The sequence below is a fragment of the Callospermophilus lateralis genome, chromosome 2, assembly GCF_048772815.1.
Source record: "Callospermophilus lateralis isolate mCalLat2 chromosome 2, mCalLat2.hap1, whole genome shotgun sequence".
Classification (NCBI taxonomy): domain Eukaryota; kingdom Metazoa; phylum Chordata; class Mammalia; order Rodentia; family Sciuridae; genus Callospermophilus; species Callospermophilus lateralis.
This window is the reverse complement of record NC_135306.1, coordinates 196,143,042-196,156,686: the sequence shown is the minus strand read 5'-3', so window position 1 is coordinate 196,156,686 and position 13,645 is coordinate 196,143,042. Positions and strand designations below refer to the sequence as shown.

At 33.9% G+C, this 13,645-nt stretch overlaps 1 protein-coding gene across 1 annotated transcript; it reads right to left on the bottom strand.

The window, feature by feature from the left end:
- Nucleotides 1-10,001: 10,001 nt before the first annotated feature.
- On the bottom strand, nt 10,002-10,937 carry LOC143391766 (olfactory receptor 8K3-like). Its single transcript, XM_076844518.2, has one exon. It carries the CDS (start codon nt 10,935-10,937, stop codon nt 10,002-10,004), a length of 936 nt encoding a protein of 311 aa, XP_076700633.2.
- Between the last annotated feature and the right edge of the window lie 2,708 nt (nt 10,938-13,645).

The window sequence follows — 13,645 nt, the reverse complement described above, 5'->3', positions numbered from 1 at the left end:
TCTTTCATTTATATCTTTACCCAAATTTGTTAAAATTCTGTTTTTTTATTATTATTTTAATTGTTGTGTTGTTTTGAGTAATAGTCATTTTTACTCTTTTGAGATGACATTTCATTATGTTTTTGATTCGAATCTCCCAGGTGATTGGTGATGCTGAACATTTTTGTTCTTGTTGTTATTCTGTTCTATATTTATATGTCATCTTTCCACAAATATCTATTTAGATGTTTGTGCATTTCTAATTTGGGTTATTTGATTAATTAGCTAATGAGTTTTTATATAGTTCAGATAGTCTGAACATTGGCTCTTTGTCAGATACAAAGATCTCACATATATTCTGCCATTCTGTAGGTTGCCTCTTCACTCTGGTGAGTGTTTCTTTTACGGCTTAAAAGTTTTATAATTTGATGTAATTCTATTTTACTGTTTATAAATTTCTTTTGTGCTTTTGAGGTATCCCTATGAAATCCTTTCCATTTCAATGTTCTGAAGTATTTCCCCTACATAATCTTCGGGTAGTTTCCAGTTTTCAGATCTTTCATTTATGTCTTTAATTCATTTCCAGTTGATTTTAGTAACTAGTCAGAGATAGGGGTCTAGTGTTGCTCTTCTGAACACAGATATCCAATTCTCTAAGCACTATTTTTTAAAATACTGTCTTTTCCCCTGATGTGTGCTCTTAGCAATTCTCTTGAACCTCAGCTGTCTTTAGGCTCATTTCTAGTCTATCTATCCTGTCTCGTTGATCTAAGGGTCTGTTTTTAGGCCAAATACAGTCCATCGGATTACTGTAGCTTTGTAGGAAATTTTGCAATATGGCAGTGTACTGACTCCCACTGTGTTCTTATTGGTCAAGATGCCTTTGCCACTTGGGTTGTGTGTGTGTGTGTGTGTGTGTGTGTGTTTCCATATAGATTTTAGAGAATTTTTCTCTAGTTCTGTGTATTAGCTTTTTGGTATTTTCATAGGGATGTCCTTAATTGTGTGGATCATTTGGGAAAATATGGGCATTTTAAGAAAATTTATTCTTCGGTGCTAGGGTCTGAACCTAGGGCTTTGTGCATGTTAGGCTAATGTTTAATCACTGAGCTATATCCCCACTCCATGTTCATCCATTTTATTAATTGAATCTAGTCTGTTCTCCCTTGTTTTATTCTATATGTGGGTCATTTTTTCTGATATTTTTGAAGAAACAGATCTTCATTTTATTGATCATTTGCATTTGTGTTATTCTCAGTTTCATATATTTATGGTCTGCTCTTTACCAGTTTGATTGGAAAACCTCTACTTGATAGACACCATAGTAAAATTGGTATATTTCAAAAAAATGCCACATGGAGGTTAATTATGTCAACCCAGTGTAAAGAAGATATTTTCAAAATTTATAAATTTTAAAAATAAACACAATTTTACAAATATATATATACATATATATGTGTACATATTCATATATATGTATATATATATGAATGAAGAGAATATTTTTGAAAATATATAGACATTGTCATGTAACTATTGGGAGGTGAACTACCATGGGTATCTGATGGTTAGAGGTCAATTAAACAGCAAACATACTCCTATACCTAATATTTAGTGCCAAATAATAAGCATATCAATAACTGTTTTATATTTGGTAAACAAACCCTGATAATAATAACCTATTAAACATGCATATAATTTTACAGATATAAGTATAATGTTACATACAGCAAAAATGATAAAAGTTTTAAAATTGTAAGAATATTGGGTGTTATATAAATGAATAATTATTGTACCTTTATCTATCATATAAATATTTATGAGCACCTAATAATATTTATTGTTTCAGAAAATAATATATATATATATATATATATATATATATATATATACACATATGTGTGTGTGTGTCTGTGTAAATATATATATCTATATATTTGTGCACAAGGACTTCACCTCCATGTCAGGGCTAAAATGATGAATGGGTGAGGGTCAGATCAAACAGGATGAATATATACAACTTATCCCAGTTTCTATTCTACCCTTCCCTCACCCAGTGAAAAACAATGGCAGAAATATATTTCCCAAATTTTGTCCATCTGGGATCTCTTGATCCAGGCACCAGGTACAACATCCCTGGTTGGCAGTTTTGTTGTTGTCATTATCATCGATTTGTTTGTTTTCTTTCCTTACAGTGAATCTCTCATAACACACTCATGGACTGTAAAGTTTTCAGCTAATGCCATCTACTAGGTAAAGTGAGGCATCTGTATGTGTTACTTAGTTTTTCTTTCTTTTTTTTTTCATACTGCATTGAGAATCATTTCATTATCTTTCAACTTGGAGAGCTGGATTATATTTTTAGTTGAGACTTCACTGACTTTTACCTATTTACACTGACTTGTAAACTTTGATCATCTTCAATTTATTACTTACATCGATATTTCTTTCTTTCTCTAGGTTTGGGGGATTTTGTTGTATGATAACTTTGAATATGTACTCTAACCCTTCTCAAGTTCAGTATAAACACTGATAGCCTATTTTCTCTCTTAATGGTATCCCAAATTTTCTGCATGTCTTTTTATACCTCTTCATTCCTTTTCCTCCTTGAACTGTATATTCTCAAGTATTTTTCTTCAAGCTCCTAAGTTTAGGGTTCCATATGATGTACCTGTCTTTTATATCTTCAAGCACATTTGAGGTTTTGCTTAGTATTTCTCAGATTAAGAATTTCTGCTAGAATTTTTTAAACTACTTTCATTCTGCTGTAATTTCCTTGTTAGAATATTTAATTCTTTCTTTCTTTTTTTTTTCTTATTAAGTTAACTTGAAAAGCTGTTTTAACATATCCACATGAAAATTCTCTTTTATTGATAACCATCATGTCAGGTTCTCACACATTATTTTGACCATTTAGTGAGTCCATCAAATGTCCTGATGTGTGTTGGCATGTCTTGTTATTTTTGTAAATACTAAGTACTTATTCTAGTCTTTGAAATTTAGATTCATTTGTGCTTGTCTTTCCAGAAATTCCAAATAGTCTGCTTATTTTCAGAGTTCACTGTTACTTCTAAAGCCTTAACAGTAGATGGAAATCTCAGTCAATTTCCTAAAGTCAGCTTTTGGAATCTTGTCATTGTTTCAGCACTAGAAGGTGGCTCCAGCCTAGGTATTTTCTAATTCTACATTTAGGTTGTTTTTCAACTTAAACCTGGGGTATACCAATAAAGGGTAGTACAAACAGAAAAACTTCTCCCTATGGTTGGGATAGGCCCAAACCATATATATGAGTAAGTACCCTATTGTCAGGAATTGCAGGGTTCTTCCTTTGTGTGAGTCAAATCTCCATTGAAGGACAGGCAGAAGGCTCTTCTGCTATGCCTGCGCCCACCTTTAAAATGAAGCTTTGTCACGTGCTTAACCCAAAGACCACCAGCATCATTTTGTGAAGATCTAATCCTACACTGCTGTGGGGTATTTGTTGCTGAAGGTGTTTATCTTTCCTAAGATCAATTGAACTAGTCACAGGTGATTTCAGTCTGAGTAGATATTTTAGTTAGCTTTTTTTGCTGCCATGACAAAAAACCTGACAAGATATATTTAGGAGGAAAAGTTTACATGGGGGCTATAGTTTCAGAGGTCTCAATCCATAGAGAGCCAACTTCATTCCTTGGAGGTAGAGGTGAGGCAGACATCATGGCAGAGGGTGTGGCAGCTGAGAAGGCAGCTGAGAACATGACACTCGCAAACAGAGAGTCTAAACTAAGTTCCCAAAATATATACCCCAAAGGCACACCTCCAATGATCCAACTCCAATAACCCACCTTTTCTAGCCTCTATTGTTCTATAGTCACAACTCAGTTAACTCTATCACAGAGATTAACACACTGCTTCTGTTAAGACTCATAACCCAATCATCCACCTCTAAACCTTCTTGCATTGTCTCATACATGAGCTTTCAGGGGATACCTAATATCTAAACTGTAACAGTAGGAGTCCAATAATCTGGAGCTCTGGGTCTTGGCAGGGATGTTTCAGAGGATCCACAGATAGACATGGCCAGAGAGAGAAAAGTAGCAAATAGGCATAAGTGGTAGGAACCTGCAAGTGGATACTGTGATGATAAGCAGCCCCTTATTTTGATGTCTCCCCACAAAGAAAGCAATTTACCTCAGACTACACTGCCCTTCCCCTGGCTTAACTCACTGGGATATGCTACGTTACTCATCCAAAAACCTGTTATCTGCAGAGGTATTTTCAGGGCCTCACTGCTGATAAAAAGAAAAAAAAAGTTACTCTGAAGACTTTTATGACCTTTATATAGATCAAAGATTAATAGGACTCAGGAAAATGGGCTAATTAAAAACAAAGGTCATGAAACAAATTAAAATAAAGACTTAAAAACCTAAAACAATCCTATTGTCAGACAGAAATTAAGAGATGGCATCTGGGAATACCTCCTTAAAACTTCCCCTAAGATTCCTCAATTCCTCAAAGAAAGAATCTACTCTCTCCATCAAGAGTCTTCTCTTTTCCCTTCTATTAATGTTTGCTATACTTTCACAATGTCTTATGTCTTGCCTGAAATTTTCTCATGCAAGAGCACAAGAGCTGAGGCCATAAAAATCTCCTGTAAGAGTGATGTGGGCTGTTAACATCAGTCCAGTGTTTGGTTTCATGAGCCCAGTTCAGAGTTCCAAGGGAAAGCCCACCATAGACTACCCCAACCTACCCACAGCAAATCCAGTCTTGCACCATGACATGCTGTCCAATGTTGGCATAATATTTGTGAAGTCCATACAGATTCGTAAAGTATTTGTAAAGACTTAACAACTCCACTGATGCTAATCTCAAGAAGGTCCCTGCCTGAATCCCACAGCCACAAGGACCTGCACAGTCTCGGGAGTACACAAAGGCTCATGTCCTAGCTCATGAGAAACTGAGAAACATGTCACTGCTGGGTGTTGGAGCAGGTCTGAAACCTCCATCTATGAATGGAACACTAGTCTAGCAGTGGTGCCCAAGGTTAGAGAACAGGTGGTGGAGATGGTTTCTTGCCCACCATGTCTGACGCTAAGCTTAATCACATCTGATTCTCCCAGCACAGGTAGTCTTGCATGGAAGGGGATGTTCTTAATAACCACTCTAGGCTTTTAGAGACTGACCAGACTTGAGGAGGTAGATATCCACCTAATCTTGGGGCTGACCTAGAGAATTCATTGGTGGGCTCTGTCCTGGTTCTAGGGTCTTTTGTTTTAGACTTACATTGGTTCTCATTTTTGCAGTGTTCCTAGCACTGAGCTCTAAGACCAACTCCTGTGCTGTCTTTCACACCCTGTTTCCCAGGGTGTAGAGACCTGCTTCCTGCTCTGCTGGTGGGGGGGCGGGGTGGTGGAAGCAGTTTCTTGGCAGCCTGCATTGTACAATTCTAATGGCTCAGTCTCAGATATTGGCTTCCGGTCTATAGTTGTTGGGCTCTAGTGAGCACTCAGATTTACCATGGTTGACTTTATGCTGGGTTTCAAGTCTATACCCTTGGTTCAATTTTCTCTTTCTCTCCCCAGAAGGATGAATATCTACATGGTACTGGTTATATTTGGGAAGGCTGAGGCAGGCTGCTTTTTCCTTCTTGCTTTCTTCAACATTGTTTTTACTATACTAAATAAAGCCAGGTTCTATGGTCTCTCCCTTGACATCTTAGCCTTTGTGAAATAATTTGATGCTTCAGTATATGCCACAATGGTTTGACTGTGGGAGAACAATCAGAGTGCCCAGAGGGAGAACTTCTTTGTGTGTCATCTTTGTCTACATCCTGAACTCTTACAATGTATTTTCATTAACTAAGGGAATTCTACTAACCTTATATGCTCTGGAAATTATTAACAATATATGTTAAATTCTACCAATATCTCATGAATATTATATAATGACAGGTAACAAACATGTTAATAGTGGGAACATGAAGTTAATGGGATTGATCAGTAAACTGTTCTGGTGTGCTGATCTCCACAAGCTTTCATCTAAAAAGCAATTTAACTGCAACCCTGCCTGGTTTAAGTCAATAGGTCATGCTACATTTCTCAGCAAACAAACTTATCTGAAGGAGAAATGCAGGTCTAAAATGATGCTAAGAAGAATACAAGGTATCATGAAGAGGGGACTTCTGAGACCCTCATACAGACCAAGTTCCAGAACTCAGGGAGATAAGGATAATTTCCCCTTACCACAAAATTTCTAAGAGCAAGTTCCAACTAACCATGGTCAGAATGGGACAAAGTGACTTGGTGGCCTTGAATACTTACCATGCACAGTGGGGACTTGAAAATCTAATGCCATCCTGATGTTTGACAAACATCAAGAGATAGACCTGGGTGGGACTTTCTGGAACCATCCCTGAGGCCTTCAACAAAACTGGAGGGGAGGAGACATGTTCCTTTTCTTCTCAAAGAGGACCCACTGTCTCCCTAAGAGTGTCCCCTTTTCCTATCCCTTCTAATAAACTTTTTTATCCTTTCACTAAGTCTCATGTCTTTGCCCAGAATCTTCTCAAGGAAACAAGAATCCTTTTCGGGGAACTCTGAAGCTGTCTCACTGAGGTTCTGCAAATGGATCCTCTCTGTGAGACACAGGGATAACATTGACTTTATATATTCACACCAGGAAGTGTCTGGCTTGTTTCAATCATTAAAATGTATAATTCATAAAAGAGAAACTTTGTGTACTCTTTTGTCTTCTGTTTAATCCTGTCATTGATCCTAACAAGTTATCAATTTTACTAGAGGTAAGCCCTATTTACAATTGTCATTCATCTGGATGTGGCCATTGGTGACATATCTTCATGCACTCATCGCAATCTCTAATATTGTGTGCAAGCATTTGAATTAATATTGAAGTTGTTGTAAGTTTTATCCTAAAAATATACTTTTTTATTATGATATGGTTTTTGACCTATTCATGCTAATTAATTTATAGAAAATATGTTTCCTGATTAGGCAGGGTATATAAGAAATTTGAAAATTGTTTCTCAAAGGTGTTATAAATTTTATACTTACCATAGTAGAATGAGAATGTTTCCTTTACCCCTCACCAATACTTAGCACTGCAGTTTTATCAAATTCATGAATTTCTAAGTTGTTTGTATACAGATTTTATTTATATTTCACATTATTAATACATATGATATTAAATAAATTAAAATTTATATTCTCTAATTGTACATTAAGTTCATTTTCTATGGATTTTGGCTTAGTTCATATTAATTCCACCTATGTATCTTGTTTCTCTAATTGGTTGCTTGTTTCTATTATCATACTTGCTATTATTTTCTTTGTGCAAACTTTAAAATTTCACATATCAATCTTTGTGATTTTTCAGTAGTGTTTAATGGTATTTTCCATGCAGAATCATATACATCTATAGACACAAAAATACAAAACACATACACACACAAGGGAAATTTTTATCTGTGAGTCTAGTAAATGCATAGATAATGTGTATGTGACCATGACTTAAGTGAAGAAGAAACTGTGAATAGTAGTGAAGGGCGCCTTCAAAAACAAACACAAACAAAGCAAGACATTCTCATAGGAATACATAATGGGAAGAATTGCTCTACATGAATAATTTTGAGGTCCTATTTACATTTAATAACCTTAATTTACAAATGCATCCTTCAATTGAATTCAGAGTTCTCAGGGAAATTTTCTTTTGGAATTAAAGAATGATTTCTTCTCTGGAAGAATAAAATTACTACTGCAATACAATAAAAATTATACATAGGAATGATCGAGAAAATAAAGAAAAGGACGCATTCAATCTAAGAAATTTTTATTTTAATGTTAGTGTGGTCATAATTATTCCTATCAATGCATATGGGAACTTAAACATTTTAAAAACTTTTTTGTTTTCAATTTCTTCATATGGCACAGGAAAGTAAAAAATGAATGTTAAAACAAAGATTAAACTCCTTGCTTAAATCTAACTGGGTGTATTGCTGTTTGAACATAGTGCTGGAGTCACCAGCGAGTATTCTGTTTAGAATTTTTATATATGGGATGTTTTTGACTGCCTTTGATATCTGAGGAGTGATCCACAAGAGGTTGTAAAACTCACCTTCTCTTCATATTTCCAGAGATTTGTTACTTGGTTTTCCCTGAACACTTGGCTATCAAGCCACAAGGACTAGATTTTAATGGAAGAGTAAGCTGGTAATTTTATTACAAATTTGAATTTGAGACTCACTAATCACAATTTTTTTTCTAGTGTCTCTTAATGTCTTTGTAAGGAAAAATTACAATCCATCATTCTTTATGATATTCACCTAAAACACAGGTTGATATTTTTATAGATATTCTCAGTGTCCCTAAATATGCTTGTGTTTTTCTTATTCTAAATTTTGCTGACCTTTCTGACCATTATATAAAACATGAAAGTTATTGACTATATTTTAGCAAATAATAAAATCATATTCCAGATACCTGTTTAAAAGGTTTTTTTTTTTTTGTATTCCATGGTTTAAAAAGGTAGTGAAAAAAAAGAACTTTTAAAATAATGAAATACATTAACAAATATTAAGTATTAGCATATTTATTTGTGGTGTTTTGTTTATCACTTGAAGGAGTATAAATATCCCACTAAAATTTATATTGGAAATGGTATATTGAGTTACTCTATTCATATAATTTTAAATTTAGAACTTAAAAATATACATCTTTCTCTATTATAAAAGTGGTGCTGTTTCTCTAATGTTAGTTTGGTGAACCATATGAAATAATTTACAAATAGATTAATATACAAGTTTCTATTGTCCTCTGCCAACAATAAGAACATTTCACTTTACTTCTGTTCAACAATCCTTTCTAGAAAATTATACTCTCTTTGTAAATACTTATGAATTTAAGTTCATAAGTAAACATCTACCCATTAATTATATATAATTTAGTCACAATTAATAAACAATAATATTTTCCATGCATGGACAATTAATACATGCTTTTATCATTCAACCAATTATTTTTATTCATATATGATCAAATATAAACACATAATGTTATTCCATGAGATTATAATAAAAAACCAACCCTTTCATCATGTAAATAATGTCATGAATGCTAAACAATAAAAATGATAAAATCATGGAGGACTGTAGAGGTGGCATGGATGAATATGTGCAGAAAGCATGAAAAGTGTGGGACTCAGTACCCATATTCTGCTTCAGACCAGAGATATAGGAAAGCCCACCCTGTGGGGTTATATCTATTTGCTTCCTCCAAGATGGGTTAAACAATCAATGAAGTCAAAGAACACATCCAACCAAAAGACAGCATGCTCACTTGCCTACTCTGAAGAATGTTGGCCCCAATAAAGAGAATCATAGCCCACTTCATATAGAGAAGAAAGAATAGAATCATAAATAGACTTTCACTTTTGAAAACGTACTATTACTTTTGTTTGGAGAGGTAAGAAAGAATAATAAGATAGTTATCCATTAAATAAAAACAGATGGTAAGGAATAAAGATCATTCTAGTAAGGAAGAAAAGAGGGGGAAAAAACCTAGAGACTTCTTTGAAAGAACATAGGAAATTCATTTTAATTGGTATATTCACTCATACATACACCTGTACCGAATTAGACAAAATTCGATGTAGCATTGAAGCTAAGGATTACTAAATGACCAAAATTTTTAATAAAGTCTTTGGAGCTCATACATGGAAGTGAGGGCCTGGCTGAGAGGGAAAACAAAATAAGGAGTCTAAGATTCCCACGTGGAATAAGGGCCTCTGGACACATTTGGCTCAGTGTTCCTTCAAAGCTCATGCTACAGTGAGCCTCCTAATATCACAATGAAGCCCAACAAAACACTCAGAAGTGGATGAAGTTTAAAATTGAAAGATTATGCTTAAACACACACACACACACACTCACACACACACACACACACAATATACAAGCATACCCATAGACATTGGAAAGTTCACTATAATACTTGAGATTTCAATAAGAAACATTTATGTAAAAAGTTTTAAATGTGACATATCTTTTTCAATATTCGTTGCAGAGCACATTTCACATCTTTATTCCTCAAGCTATAGATCAAGGGATTTAACATGGGGATAACTAGGGTGTAAAATATGGAAGCCATTTTAACAGAGATGAACGAGTGCCTGGAATTGGGCTGGACATACATAAATATCAAAGTCCCATAGAACACCATGACCACTGTCAGGTGGGATCCACAGGTGGAGAAAGCCTTGCGCCTGCCCTCAGCAGACTTCATCCTGAGAATGGCTAGGAGGATGAGCATGTAAGACACAACAATGACCAGAAGAGAGGAAATTGAATTACTATATGTTAAAATCATAAATATCACTTCAATCTCATGTGTGTTTGAGCAGAGCAAAGATAATAAAGGAAGACCATCACAGTAGAAATGACTGATGACATTGTATCCACAGAATGATAACGTAAATATCTTTATGGTGACCAGAAGAGACACAAATGTGCTGTAGAGATAGGGGAATGCTACCAGTATATAACATACCCTCTGGGACATAATGACTGTGTAGAGGAGAGGGTTGTAGATGGCCACATAGCGGTCATAGGCCATTGCAGACAGAATAAAAAGCTCACTACCAATGAACAAAATGAAGAATGCTAGTTGTGTAGCACATAAATAATATGAGATTACATTTCGATTCACCACAAAACTTACCATCATTTTGGGGCCTACAACTGTAGAATAACCAAGATCTGTAATACTCAGGTGTCTCAGAAAAAAGTACATGGGTGTTTGTAGGCTGTGGTCCACCTTGGTGAGGATGATCATGCCCAAGTTGCCCAGCACCGAGATTACATAGATGACGAGGAACAGCCCAAACAGTGGAGCCTGCAGCTCAGGGCGATCTGTGATGCCCTTCAGAATGAACTCGTGCACCACTGTGAGATTGTGTTTCTCCATCCAGGTGTGTTAGAAAGCCTACATTTGATAGACACAGTAGGAAAGTCACCATGTTTTAACAATCATCCTATGAAGACTAATTATGCAAATCTAGTGTAAATAAGATATATCCAAATTTTCTAATTTAGAATTGTTGAAAATGAATCAATATTTACACAAATAAATACACATAGATAGAGATAGACACAGAGGTGGAGCAGTGGTTCTCATGTAGGATGTATTTACTCATAAATGAGCATTTTTAATTGCTGCATATTTTGATTGTCCCAACTGGGTGATGAACTGCTACTGACCTCTAATGGTTAGTGGTTGTTTAAGCTGCTCAATATGCTATATTCAATATCCAGCCCAAAGAAATATCTATGTCAATAACTTTATTGCAAGTTGAGAAAAATTAACAAATGGATACCTAGGGAATAAAAAGATAGGGATACAGATTCACATAAATAGATAGAGTTTATAAAGTAAAAATGAACTAAGTTTAAACATTATTATGATATTTGGTGTTAGATAAATTGATGATTATTACACTATTAAGTATTCTGTTTTTCATTTGTATCATTATATTTGTATGGTGACATTTAATAAGTATGTTCAAAAATATTATTTAATACATAGTCAAATAATGTGTTTTTAATGACAAATTTCAAAATTTCAAATGATTTCCTAACTCACAAACCTAGTCCCATACATCCTAATATTTCAAGGAGGTAGAGGTGGAACTGCTAACTTCCTTGATAGATATTGGCCAGATGCATGAATAAAAAGTCTATAATAGATTACACTGCAAATATATTGACATGAAGAAACAAAACAGGAGTTCTATGTATGTAGATACAGTTCACATAATATATTAACTCAGTGTATACAGAGCTTAATTTGGGACAATAATATGTCTAAAATTCTTATTATCACATATATAACAAACATGATCTTGCAGTGTATTTCAAAGGATGAACTATTATTAAGTGATTTAATATGTCCATGCTATTTCAAAATACTTCTCAAATATCATTTTGCTTTTATTTTTAAGTGGTATCAGTAACCTACCTGTGGTAAGTTTTCTTTACACATTTTTTTTTATGTACAGTCTTCTCTAAAGGAGTTCCACTTCTTTTCAAAAGCTAGAATGAAGAATAGGTAAGAATAAGTCAAGTAGTATACAATACATGCGAATTTTTCCATTCTCTACAATGGAGAGTCATAAAATTCTCTTCTAATACAGGAAACTATATCTCAGAGAAAAAAATAGTTCAAAAATTTAAAAATATATTTTTAAAAGTTATATATAATATAAAACATTTATTACTGTGTATAATATCACAGAGACATATTTAAATAAACTAAAGATGAGATATACATGGATTCATCTTATGTTTTAGAATCTTATTTGCAATATCTTCATGAGAACTTTTTGTGAATATGACAGCACATTATCCAAATAACATCAGCATAACCAAACAAAATGTATCTGAATACCTATGATAGTCCAGAGATTTAAAAACACAGCATAGTGACATATGAATAGCATATTTAAGGCATGATAATTAATATATCTTTAAAAATTGATAACTAATATTCTCTAAATAAGAAAAAATAAAATGAATGACATTCTAGAGTAAAAACAGTAGTGTCAGCTGTCTGTATGCAAGCTATAAGTAAACAAAAATATTCATATAACTGTCTGTGTGCAAGCTACAAGCAAACAAAAAAATCATACAATTTTGCAAAATTATATATAAAGCCAGCTTATATTTACATACAATTTGGTCTTAAATTATATAAATTATTATTTATATGATTGTGGCTTCCTGTTATCCTACCACACTCCTTCTAGAACCCTTTCTCATATTAAATATAACAAAATACACATCATATTATCACACTAAAGAAGTCCATTCAATAAATGCAATAATAATATTTCAATCTCATTTTTATTGTTTTGTTGTGATTTGGTGTGAAATCATGAAGTACTACAAAGATTTGTGCAGATGATAAGTAACTATCCATATTGCTGCAATGTAAAAAAAATACAGAGATGTTTCCTCCCCTTTGTTTTGGAGTTCAACAGAACTAACTCAATTGTTTCCTCATAGTTTACTAATCTATGTTCATACTCAAGTGTACTTAAAGTTACACTCTGAAAAAAAACCTTTAGTCAAATTTCCATGCAAAAGAAAAATCCTTTTATATGACTATCAAATTGGATACATAAAAGTCTCCTGATAACAAAGTATTTTTTATATCTCTATGTGAAGGGAAACTCTTCCTTATCAAAAGTTTGAACATTCATACAATTGTGCACATAACTTTAAATGCTAATTATGTAAAGAGGATCCCAAATGAGTGGAGAGGCACTAAATACCTACATATTCAGAAGGACATTAGGATGAAAGAGTGAATCCCTGCTATTTCCAGATTTGTTTTTAAAATGGGTCTCCTTTTATATGCTTCATCTGCTCTCACTTTTTCATCTGTGAAACATGAGAATCTATGCCCACAAAATTCAATGCTATCTAGGCACACACAATGTGCATGTTTCAAGAATGCTTATAAGCATTTAACCATTCAAGTTGGGTGAAAATATTCCATAATAAATGTGAAAAATAAGGGAGAAAGATCCCATGGCTATTAAGACATTATGGAGTAGAAGAAAGTGCAGAAATCAAATCAAAAACGTTCACTTATATTAGAGGCAACTGCTATAG

Bases quoted from the DNA above. Each gene is read 5' to 3' on its own strand.
- LOC143391766 (XM_076844518.2), bottom strand. From the start codon at position 10,937: ATGGAGAAACACAATCTCACAGTGGTGCACGAGTTCATTCTGAAGGGC.